This window comes from Solea solea, chromosome 9 (assembly GCF_958295425.1).
Source record: "Solea solea chromosome 9, fSolSol10.1, whole genome shotgun sequence".
NCBI lineage: Eukaryota > Metazoa > Chordata > Actinopteri > Pleuronectiformes > Soleidae > Solea > Solea solea.
In genome coordinates, this window is record NC_081142.1 from 722,694 (window position 1) to 735,866 (window position 13,173).

The 13,173-nt window shown below is 40.1% G+C and overlaps 1 protein-coding gene across 6 annotated transcripts in view; it reads right to left on the bottom strand.

The window, feature by feature from the left end:
• Window positions 1-13,173, bottom strand: part of LOC131466133 (inactive N-acetylated-alpha-linked acidic dipeptidase-like protein 2) — a 396,981-nt gene that overhangs the window by 102,377 nt on the left and 281,431 nt on the right. For all 6 annotated transcript variants that reach the window (XM_058639293.1, XM_058639292.1, XM_058639294.1 and 3 more), the window contains 3 exons: window positions 5,126-5,218; window positions 931-1,118; window positions 213-341 (listed from right to left, as the gene is read on the bottom strand). In XM_058639293.1, the coding sequence (XP_058495276.1) occupies window positions 213-341; window positions 931-1,118; window positions 5,126-5,218 (410 nt within the window). The remainder of the gene's footprint in view (window positions 1-212; window positions 342-930; window positions 1,119-5,125; window positions 5,219-13,173) is intronic.

The following is a 13,173-nucleotide window of genomic DNA, read 5'->3' on the forward strand; positions in this document are numbered from 1 at the left end:
CACAGGAAATCATCCCCATCATCCCAGTATGATGGAGTATTTTTACACATTTTTTCACTACAACTCGACGGCGCCTCAATGACTTGGAGCAGCAGCCACAGGAGTGACATTCAAAGATATACAACGACAGCGGGGTGTGGTGTGTGTGTGTGTATGTGTGTGTGTGTGTGTGTGTGTGTGTGTGTGTGTGTGGCAGCAGCAGTTATAGTTACCCGCTGTATGTCCGAGGTGAGCTGCAGCAGAGTCGGAGACGCTGTCGCTCTGAGAGTCTCCGTCCCTCTGACTGGAGAGTTCAGACTGACGTAGGCCACGGCACTGCTCTGTAGGACAACACTGTTATCCTGCAGAGAAGACACACACACACACACACACACACACACACACACACACACACACACACACACACACACACACACACACACACACACACACACACACTGTTTTCATATCTTAGTGAGGACACATCATAGACATACAGTAATGCCTTCCCTAGCCCGTTACCCTAACATTAACTATCATAACTAAGTGCTAAACCCTAAAACTTAAACTAACCTAAAGTCTTAACCCTGAAAAAACCCTTTAAACTTGTGGAGACCAGACAAACTGTCCCCACAAGGTCAAAATGTCCTCACAAAGACAGTTTTTTTTGCATAATTTGAATTACATTTCTTTTCCATTTTTGCTTCCAGTTACATCAGTCTCAGGTTATTTCAATGTTAGCAGCTCACTGCTCACATGATACTAGCAGTAGCATATGCCATGAAGTAAGTCATTTTTCTGAAAAGGTTCCACTATGACGATCCTTGTGTGGCCTACTGTACTGCATTTGTTTTTCTATTATTGGTTGTGCTTTTCCATCAGTTTGAATCATTCTCCTGCCATTGACCTCTGAACTGACATTAAATAAAACATGCTTGTGTGCTCACTGACCTTTCCCCACTCATAGGACCCGATGTTCCCCAGGGCTGAGCCCCCCCACGAGCAAAACACAGTGGTACGGTCCGGCACCCATCCTCGTTTGGTCTGCTCCGTCAGTGCGGCGATGAGCTGATTCACGATGGCTGAAGCCCCGCCTTGCTGGTTACTGTCATGACTACTGCCAACCAGCACATGGCGATCTGAACAAAGACAGATGTCTCGGAATTCTTTTCTCATCCTTGTTGGGATTAATGACAGAGATCTAGTGAACCTTAATCCAAGGTTCTGTCTAATCCGACCAATTTTCCAACCTTCTTGAAACATACGTATTCGATTTTTTTTTACTTTTACATTTTAAGTGTTTTATCCATCATAAGCCTGCCCCACACATGGGGATTTTCAAATCACATTTGATTTTAAAAACGGGAGAAAACACAGACACAAATGTTCAATGTTTTAATCCTGAGAAAGCACAGACTAGACAATCCGGCCAAGACGCAGGACCATAAAGTTTTTCAGGAGATTCCAGGGATTTGGGATCTCATCAAACCGCGCGTGATTTAACGCGACTTCTGAATTTAAACAGACATGGAGGTGGACTGTCCGTTAATAGCTGTTGTGTGTGTGAAGTGTTGCTTAATTGGATGGAAAGGAGATGACATCACTGGGGAAAAAAGAAAACAAAATACTAAGAAAAACCTTAGGCCTGGACTAATTATTAGAGTTCAGGTTTAGTGAAGTGAGTGAATAATTGCTCTTTTTTTAATATAAAAATACAGTTGTTTTTTTCTCCTGGAAATAAAAGACAAAAACAAAACAAATACAAAAAGCCTGTGTGTGTAAGATTTAGGAGGGTTTATTGGCAGGAACTGAATATGAACAAGTGAATGAAAGAATAAAGACGATTATCCCTTAGATAAAGACTTCTACATGTACTTTAGGCATTTAGTGCGTTTTGTGACACCATGTTGCAACAGCAGCCCAATGACACCTGCATTTTGAAGTGAATTTGAATTTTAACACAGATGGTTGAATGGCTTTTCCTCCCATTGATACAAACGCTCCATCCATATTGACTCATGATTTATTTTGTTTTCATTGTCCAACTCTTTAGATGGGTTGCTTTTTTGTTCGCTGCACAGCAGGCAGTTGTTGCTGATGCTGGTAAAATAAACCTACCACAGCTTTAAATCTCATTCCACAGATCAATTTATTTACAGTTTTTATATTGTGCCATTTCACCCACCTTCCCATCAGGATCATTGAGTTAAGGCTTTGACCTCGGGTCACTGGTAACAGCTGCTCATGTTAAACACACATTTGAGAAGATATTCCTGTGGGAGTTAACATTCAGCAGCCACCGTGCAGTATTTGTTTCCGCTGCACTGCTTTGGGTCAAACCACTGGGCGGCTTTCATTTGCATTTTTAACTTTTACTGTTTCTCTGCTTGTCCATGTACAGAAATCATTTCCGAGAAAAAGAATATTATCTAAGAGTTGTTTATTTAATAGCAATGCGGCGTCATGCAAATGGGTCCTCCACATTAATTCGAGACTTGGAGCCTTTGGAAATGCACATGAATATTCATCGTGTTTAGGGTCGACACAGAGGAGCGGGGGAACAGACATATGATCAAATGCCAACAACCAGGTAAAGTGTGGCTCCTTCCACAGATTTGTGGCCCATATTATCCGCTTTAGTGGCCCATTATGGCTGCCTAATATCACACTGTAAATCAGTGAGGTAATTTTCCACCAGTGACTGGGCAGGACAGGTATAGTAACAGTGCACTGAGGAGGGCAGCTGTGGATGTGTGTGGTCTTCTCTGCAGAGAGATCATTTAAGTGGATAAGGGCAGAATCAGCTGACTGAAAGAGTTCACTTAAAATATTAAAAAAGATATAATATGTTTGGAAAAGACTTGAGCTGGAAAAATGGTCTATTGCTGGAGCCAATCCCATCTGGCATAGGGCAACCAATACTCTCACATTCACACCTATGGTCAAATTAAGATAGTCCTGTGGGAGGTAACATTAAGCAGCCACCGTGAGGTATATATTGAATTATGGGAGGAACCCTGAGTACCTGGAGAAAACCCACATGCACACAGGGAGAACATGCAGTCTCCACAAGGAACCAGGATTCAAACAGGTGACCTTCTTGCTGTGTGGCAACAGTGCTAGCCACCATTCTGCAGTGTGACTCAACTAAAAGAACCTGGATCTGAAATCCAATTGGGCTATAAATCAGGTAGGGCAGAACACAATTACATATCTCATATTCTCAGGAAAAAAGTATATAATCTGTACTACCAGCATTCTGCCAAAAACAATTAATCAGGTCATGAAAGTGAAGCCAATGTGGTGCCTTATTATTATTATCATTATTATCATTATTATCATTATCATCATTATTGTTATTATTATTATCATTATTATCATTATCGTCGTTATTATTATCATTATTATCATTATCATCGTTATTATTATTATCATCATCATTATTATTATTATTATTATTATTATCATTATCATTATCATCATTATTATTATTATTATTATTATTATCATTATTATCATTATTATCATCATTATTATTATTATTATCATTATTATCATTATCATCATTATTATTATTATTATCATTATCGTCGTTATTATTATCATTATAATCGTTATTATTATTATCATTATTATTATTATTATTATTATTATTATTATTATTAATGTTCTGAGGGACAAAACAGGACCACACAATGGCAAAATTAACAATAACATTATAATGGTATTGTACTGTCAGTAAACTGAGGGGTCTGTGGACTAGATCGCTTGTTTAAGGTTGTCTTTAACAACAACAATTAGGATCCCATTTAGATTCAAATAGACTCTAAGTCTAAGAGTCAATACAAGAGTCAAATTTAGAGCCAAATCAACACTAAATATTAAAAATACCAGACAATAAAAAAGTCAAATCGACTCTAAATGGCATATGCAATAGGGTGTGGTCATAGAGTGATTGACAGCAGATGTCATGCACTGGGACCTGCCAGTTGTCACACTCTCAGTAAGCTCCACCCCTCACATTTTCCACAACTCCATCCTCACAACCAAATATGGTCTTTTCTGTTTTTTCTGTTGTATGACTGGAGGCTGCAAAACAGCAGCTTCCAAACCAGTGGGCGGTGCCACGGTGAGCTGATATAAATGGAGTATTAGTCACAATAAATGCGAGCGCTTTAACAAAATCACACACACACACACACACTTCCATGAACCAGGTCTTGTACCCACACTCTTCCAGCATGAAAATAAACGGTGACGTCTCTTTGTTATGTTGATGTATTCAGTGGGTTTTTGAAGTACATTATTTTCATATAAACGGTTTCTTTCCTGCAGTGAGACGTGAGCGGTTTGTCACAGCAACAATGTGACTCAGGGGTTTTAATCGTCATGATCACAGTAAGCCCAGTCATTTCAGTCGCCTCCTCTGAGTAACATTAACTGATGTGGAAAATAACCCACTGCTGCATTTACTCCAGATGTGTTTTTTTTAAATCTGTTCACATCTGGATGAAGCTGCTGGTGACAGAAGGAAGCCACCCATTCTCGGCAGCTCATGTTTCATTTCCTCACATACTAATATGGACGTGTTTACTGTAAGGACCAAGACTAATACAACAGAAAGTGAGTCTGTTAAATACACTAAATACATTCCACCAACAACTATTGAAGCTGCAAAACATTGTTGAAATGGAAGATTACGTTTTCCAAAATAAAGCAGTGAATTTCTACTATATTTCTTATCATCAATTTTGACTCTAATTTACAAAAAAGTGGATCTTGGATTAGAAAATATCTTAAAATGAAATCATAAACTCCTCAGAGAAACATTTACTCACTTAACAAAGTAAAGCGTAGGGTAAATTTCTCATAGCCTTACAAACGGACTTCTTTTTGCATCCCGAGACATCGCCCCCTAAATACCATCCATCCATCTTCTACCGCTTTATCCTCCACATGAGGGTCAGGGGGGTTCTGTGCTAATCTCAGCTGAGGTACACCCTGGACACATCGCCAATCCATCACAAGGACACAATTTAAAGACAAACAACCATTGAACTGGGTCACAAACCTGGGTCTTCAAAAATCAGGCTCCATAATTGAATGAGTGGCTGCAGGACACATGTCAAGACAAACTTGTACACACCTGGGTTGGTCTTTCCTTTCAGGTATCCCACCACATTGTAGATTCTCTTGTAGGACAGCTGGTTTCCAACAGTCAGTGTGATCTCTTTACGCTCTAAGAAACAAGAACAAAGAGAAAAGAGAAGGATTTCAAGTTGAATTTAGGTCACAAAAATATTCAAGACAAATCGTGATGATGCCATTATGTTAGACACTGATCAGAGAGGAAATCCACTGTGTTATTCAATCATACACAAAGCACTCTTTGTTCTCATTATGAATATGAGGTCACACTAGTCATTCTACTTCTTTAAAGATATTTGGATAACCTCCCTCACACAGACAGTTCAAACAGATGTCAAATATAAAGTGACAGCCTTAAGCACATTCTGCTCTGAAATGAACCAAAACCACCTGACAAACATCACGTCCTACATGTGAAGGTCTAAGACAAAGACCATACAGTGGACACAGTGTGTGCTGGACTGCTGTGAGCTAAGCGTTCCTGTGGGGAAGGAATGGTGGCTGGATATCTGAGGGAAATGCAGATGAGGTGCCAGTAAAGATGTGAAGCAGGGGCACAACTGCCCCAGCCTACAGCAGCACCACCCAGAACACTCCTCGTCTGCAGCCTTGCTTTTGCTCCCATTTAATACATTTGAAGAAATTCCCTGCTTTTTCTCATAGGCACCACATAACCCATTTATCACTTTTGACACTGGCACAAATGACTTTGGCTAAAGAGCAGGGATGGAACATGTGTCGCGTTTGTGTATTCAATCTGCAGACACGCAGCAGCCAGACACATTTGTCACAGAGTAATTCCACTTCATGATGAATGGGTTCACAGACGGGGCTGTTTCTGCAGGTAAGAGGTGACTCAAAGTTGGGTTTGGAGAGATGATGAAATTATTTAAAGAGGGTTACAACGTATGTCGGATGTCTTTTAGTGGCTAAATGAAATGTGAAAAGTAAAGGCAGATATTTCCACAGCCACTCTTCTTTTTTCCACTGAGAGACTTTGTGATTTTTGTACAAAAGCAAGCATAAGTGGATAATGGGACTTTTTCTCTGCATGTCATTTGTCTGTGGAAGAAACCCTCAAACAAGATACCTCACCTCTGTCTGAAATGACGTGGAAAAAAGGGATTTTCCCCCCCATCTGTTTTAAAACAGCATATGGCCATTATAGTCTGGGTTGCTGCCTCTCCGGTTAATTCAAGGGATTACTGAGGAATGGTTTTTTTGCAAGTCAAGCCTGGGACACTGCCCCGACAATGACTGACAATTGCCCTCATTGGGAAGATCGTTGGCCCTTGTTGACATCGACAGGAGCCCTGCTGATGGCTGTCTGGTCTTATAATGTCGGTCCATGAGAGAGATCACTGTGATTGGCTGTTTAGCTCCAGCCAATCGAAGAGGTGGAAGATGAGAAGAGACACGAAGGTTGAAGAAATGTGGACGTTTGGTTTGAATGTGGAAACTGCGCTAGAACATTATTTGGAGCAAGTGTCTGTGTGGTGACCAAGTGACAAGATAATGAAGATAGGTATTCTCGTTTCACTTTTTTCACTTAACAACACAGACGACCGCCACCTGCTGGCGAGCAAAGTCATTTACTTTCACAGAAGCACAGATTCTACAGTATGTAATGGTAGCTGGTTGTAGATGCCAAGTGATGCAGCCAGAGGTTGGTTGTTGCTATTTTCTGTTGGCTGACTAATGCAATGTGTGTCCTGAGCTAGTTGAGCGAGTTGATCTATCAAACTTAAATAAAAACAACATGTGTACCCTATTGTAGCACATCTTTACACAGGACTCAGGGTCTGCGGCATGTGCACAGAAGTATGCCAGGGCCTTAACCCTCCTCCCTCCCTGCCCCTCCCCCACATCACAACATTTAACCATCACAATGACTCCAAAGCTGTTATAATAACAATAATTTGGTGTTTGTAGCCGTGGAATAATCCTTTTCCACATTAGGTGTTTAGATCTAGAGTCGCCCGGACTGCTCATCACATGCACAGGAAGTGATTGGTTTCATGTCGAGACAGACAGAGACAACAGCAGCATTGCTTGTGTAAAGTGAGACAGCTGCAAACACATTGGCATATGACTGAAAACACAAAGAAGTGTCCAAGGAAAGTTTCAGACTTCAATTCTACTGCTCAAAAATCACCAAAGTTTACACCGTGAAGCTTTAAGGTTTTAAAGGCATTAAACAGCCACTCATTTTAATTGAAGAGTGACTATTTTAAAAGACTCATCAGGGCCACATATACATTATTACTCATATTTAGTAATCACATTTGATGTCAAAGCGAATGGATTCCATCAGCAGCAGACTCATACATTTATCCCATAAGTGTCACCTAATGAAAAGAGAGCGTCCAATTTTCAGAAGCATCACACTGCTGTTCTCTGCAGGCCACTAAATGTAGAGGCAAAACTCAGTCAGTGCATGTGGGGAAACCTGCACACTGCAATCAATAGTGGTGTAATTAAAGGGCCTGGGAGTCATTTCTATATAACCATTTTAAGCTGTTCCGCTTCACTCGCCTCTCCCTCCGCTGCCTCACAATGTAATTGCCACGGAAATCTGTTACGCTCCCAGCATTGGTTCTGAGGGGAGAGACAGAAAATGACAGAGTGAGACACAGAGACGCGACACATGGGGTAAAAATGTGGAAAGAAAATGAGACAAAAGGAGGAGTTTGAATATGAAACTCATCTACTGCTCTGATTGGTTTGAGATGGATGGTGGAGGATTTCATGTGCGAGTAAACTTCACACCTGAGCTCAGGCCCCCACTTTATGATATTAAAGACTTATCCCATCCAATCCAATTTATTTATAAAGCACAAGCAACAGTTGACCAAAGTGCTTTACAGTAGTTGAATTAAAATACAGCGACATCTCACCCACAGAGTGCCGAACACCAGAGTCACACTGTCTCAAATACAGCAAAAAACAGGTGAGTCTTTAAACTTAGACAGAGAAGAGGTCCATGACAGTCCATTCCACATTTTAGGGGCTACAACTGCACTTCAGCTGCAAACTAGGAAACACTAGGAGCAGCTGATCTTAGAGACGGCAGAGGGACATAAAGGCTGCAGCACGTCAGAGAGGTAGAGCAGAGCATGACCATTTAGACATATGTACACAAATAAAAAGGATTTCAAATCTATTCTGTAACGCAATGGGAGCCAGTGGAGGGAGGCCACAACATGTGCTGTGTGTTCTAGTTAAAAGGCGAGCAGCAGCATTTCGGACAAGCTGAAGGAGAGAAAGGGAGGCCTGGCTAACCCCAGCATAAAGGCTTTTACAGTAGTCCAGACAAGTTGTAATAAAAGCTTGAATCTATTTCATAGAACACAGCTGATCTGTTTACCAAGTTTTAAATCACAGTTAACAGAGGGTTTTACAGAAGGAGCCGAGGTCAGTCGGAGGACCAAGAACACCACCTGCACAGAACAACAGAACTTTTTATAGAACTGTTGTTGTTTTTTTATCATTGAAACTTCAAAAGTCGAGCAGTTGTTGGTGTGATTTTGACGTCTTGGTTTCAGTGGTCTCTACTTCCTGTGTGATTATAGCTTGTTAGCTTAGGTTCAGTTTTATTGTCCACAGCGAAGTGGAAAATTGTCTTTCGACACAAAGACACACATCACAAACACAAACAACTGCTTTGAAAAAAGAAAAGACAACACACACATTCTGGTTCTTGGAGTTCAATTACAGGCAATTCAATTCATTTTTATCATTTAACTAATTAACAACTGAACTGCACTTGGTAAAAGAAAAGGACATTCTTGCTAAAGACAGTACAAACTCGGGTTCTTGGAGTTCAATTACAGGCAATTAAATGTAGTTTAAGACTCAGGGTTATTATTAACTGCGCTTGGTAAAAAATAAAATCAATTCTTGCAGATATTTTTAATGGATTGTACGTGTCTAAAATGCCTTGGGGGAAGCAGTTCAAATTTTACTTTAATTCTGAAATTCATAATTATAAATGAACCTCAGTGAATCATCTTTACCTCACGTTTCCCTCTCATTCTCATGATCACTGCACTTTTTTCTTTTCTTTTTTAATCAATTGCTACGTAGCCAATGCAGCATCATACCTGCTCTAACCAGTATTACATTCTTTATCATTTACACAAGTCATTTTAGGCAAGTATTTTTTTCTTGTACCACTTTAGTCATGATGTTTTATGTCTTGAGCCTCATCGTGTATTTTTGTGCCCCCATATATTTGTATTAGATAGATAAATCTTGGTCATTTAGTCATTAAGCTCAGTTCATCTAAAGAGTTATTTTTAGGAGCCTTAAAAAAACCGTTGGCAACATGTTTTATCGTCAGTCCCTTCTATGAGAACACTGTGATTAACCACAAATAAAGATTTATTAGTTGCCGATGAGCCAAGTTACCCAGTCAAAGGCTGAAGTGGTGGTTTATGATGTGCAGGCAGAATAATGTGACTCCGTGTCACACAGTCCCTGCACTCGTTTCCATCAGCACACTCCACTCACTCTGGTCATGCTGCTGAATTTAACTCGGATAAGAAGAGCGTTCATGCTCCTCAGCAGGAGAAATAGAGTAAACAGGAGTTTAACAACACAAGTAGTGATGGACTAACTTGGTTAATGTGAGGACTAAAGACCAAAGGAGAGACAGAGAGACAGAGAATCAGGGCCAGGGACCGAGGCCTGATGGGAAACGTGGTGTGTTCAGAGAATTAATCAAGCTAAAAGGGCTTGAAGAAACACAAACACATACTTGTTTTTATATCTTAGTGAGGACACCTCATAGACATAATGCATGTTCTAGCCCCTTACACTAACCTTAACCATCACAACCAAGTGTCTTACCCTAATCTCAACCCAATTCTAACCCTGAAAAAGCACTTTGAAGTTGTGGGACCCAAATAAAATGTCCTCACGGAGATAGGTCTGCACGGTTGTTTGGACCTCAAATAGATATAAATACAAGTGTACACACACACACACACACACTCACACACACACACACACACACACACACACACACACACACACACACACAGATTTGCTGAGATATCACAAAAGGATTACTTAAGATTGCAGAGTGCATTTGTTTTTGCTGGTGATCAACTCAGAATAATTATTTAAAACTGTGGAGTGTTATTTTTAAATATAAACCATTTTCAATTGCGTTCACACATTAATGATTAAGGAGCAGGTCACACAGAGACCCGCTGCACATTTATATATCAGAATCAAAATCACAAATGTTTTATTGATCCTCGGGGGAGAAATTGCTTTCATTACAGCTCCTCCTCCAAGACCAGAAAAAAATATTCACAACCTTTACTAAGATACATATACTCAGATATTAAATAAGGTATGATATACTAAGGAAAATGCATAATAAAATATTTACCTCTGTGTCAAATACACAAGAACCAAATAAATAATACCAATATACAGTATATAATCAGTATTAAAAGTAAATTAATTGTGATAAGTGAACCACCCCTGCACTGCTGCTAGCCTGATAGTATTGCTTGACAGATCCTGTTTGCAGATGAAAAATAATAATGTTACAGATTTTCTGCTCATGAAGACAAAAAAGAGGCAGAACAACAACAAAAATCAGCCAATGTTATGCACTGCAGCTTGAAATGAGATTTGTGTGTGACAAAGTGAAGGTTTAGAGATTGAATCCAAGTCAAACACAGCAGTGGGAAGTGGACTGGACAAGAGACTGGTGAGCACAGAGTGGTGAGCACAGAGGAGGATGTGGCTCTAGGCAGAGGCAGAGAAACGGAACGTCTGCAAGCACAAGATACAATTTGAGATTCTGGTGAAAGAGGTTGCCAAACAAATTTGTAAAGTTCGTGGATGGACTGCAGTCTGTCACGCTGGGGGTTCAAGATGTGTCTTTTTTGGCACTGGTGATCAGGTGGACGATGAACGCACAAATATGGAGACGCCACCATCATCAGTGCAGCCTATTAGCTGATCAGGCTGCACAATTTGCAAGGTGATATCAACATTACTCGCCTTTTTACACACGCAGCCCTTTAGTAAATCAGGTCAATGGTATTTATTCAGCTGAAAAATGTAAATAAAAGATAAAAAGAGGGCAGCAGGACTCCAGAATCCGATTTTTTTCATCCAAAAAACATGGAAATTAGAATGACTGCCTAGTGATTTATGACTGTCACTGACCACTGCAGTTACTGTCTACACAATTCTTTTTTCCAGACTCAAATGTGACCTACTTGTGGCCATCATGACCCAGACCTTTGACAACCAAAATCTAAGCACACAGTCCTTGAATCAGAGTGAGGCTTTAATGGGGCTGCAAGGTCCCAGTCGCCTCTGATACCCAAACTGTGACCGAGTCCACTTGAATATTCAGCTGCAATCCCACGAGAAAGATGGACCACCAACAGAAAAACAAATAATCAATACAATCAAACTGGTATTAAACTTTATAATGAGATGATTTTCTATAAGTTCCAGCTGAACACTACTGCACATATCCTCAAAGGACAATAAACACTGGCTGTAGATGCTTAAATGTCTACACACAGTGCTGAGAGCGGTGTGAGCGCAACTGCGTCATCTCTCCAAGGTCTGGTAATCTCAGTGGAGGCTCCACTAAGCAATTAACCAATGACCAGCCAATACAGTCAGACTTAATTGAATGGGAATTAAAAGAGAAAATACGGTGAAAGGGAATTAAAACGAGAGGGAATAAAATGAAAGGAGTCAGACTGATGGAAACTAATGATAGTGGGATCCCAAGAGTGGTCAGGGGTAATGCCAATCGATTGGAGACAGATTACATATCTTTCTCTCTCTCTCTCTCTCCCCCTTTGTTTCTCCCTCTCTCTTGTTCGCACCTCCATCTCTTTCTAACTCATTAGTTGTAATGGGAACACTGTGGAAAAAAAGCCTTTCTTGCAAAACCGATGGACGTACATCAAACTTGAGCTTAGACAATCTAAGACAGACACACACACACACACACACCCATAATACCCCTGCCATAGTTGTACTAGCATCAGTGGCACTATTACGATGACACGATACATAAGAATGTCTGCTGACAGACGTATAAAATACTACTTATAAACAGGTTATAAACAACTTTCCTGTCTGTTTCAGTTGCTGTTTGGTCACAGGTACTTTTCCTTAAAGCCAGTGTTGTGGTTTGTCATGATACAACATACAATAGATGAATGCTATACTCTTTATTGTTTTGGATGTGGACTAACGCGGTTCTTTGACAAAGCACAACATAAACAACGCTGTTTGAGGATCGATATAAATGTTGATGGTGTTGTTTTTCTCTTTTTCGCTTCAGAATCCGTTTAACATCATGGTTTAAGTGTTGTCTGATTCAGCAGTAAAACACAATATTTCAAGTACACCGTGAGGCCCTTAAATCACTTAAAAGACATTAAATCAAGATATATGTGTAACAAGGATTAGACAAAGCAACAAGTTTACAGAGGGACAAAGGGTGAGACTGAGGAATGTAATAAAGTCAGGAATACTGCAGCGTATGCAGAGGGGTGGGAGTGATGGTGCTTACTCTCACTGGAGCTTTTGTGTCAGTACATCGCAATATTATCGTGTTGTGACTTAATTATCGCCATCATATCGTATCTTGGTATATCTGGTGAATCCCACCACTTGTATACAGGACTTCCAGCCATGGCTTATTTGCAGTCCTTGTCACTGGTTATGCTTTTGAGAAGTAGAATCCATCAATCTAGCAGTCACACAAATACAAGACGCTATATTTACAACTATGAGAACAATAGCTGAAAGAAACAAATGTCCTGTTTAAGCCATAATCTGCTTAAGTGTAGAATGTTTTGAGATCAATTAATGTCTTTATTTTTGACAGTAAGATATTCTAAGTCTTTGGACCTTTAAAGTGTAACTAAATCCCTTAAACCAGTGCATATAAGTAAATATGAATGCTATTGCTAATCCAAGTGCAAATCTGGTTAGTGTACATTATTGAAATGATTAATTATCTATTGTTTATCCACTGCCTCTCTGGTC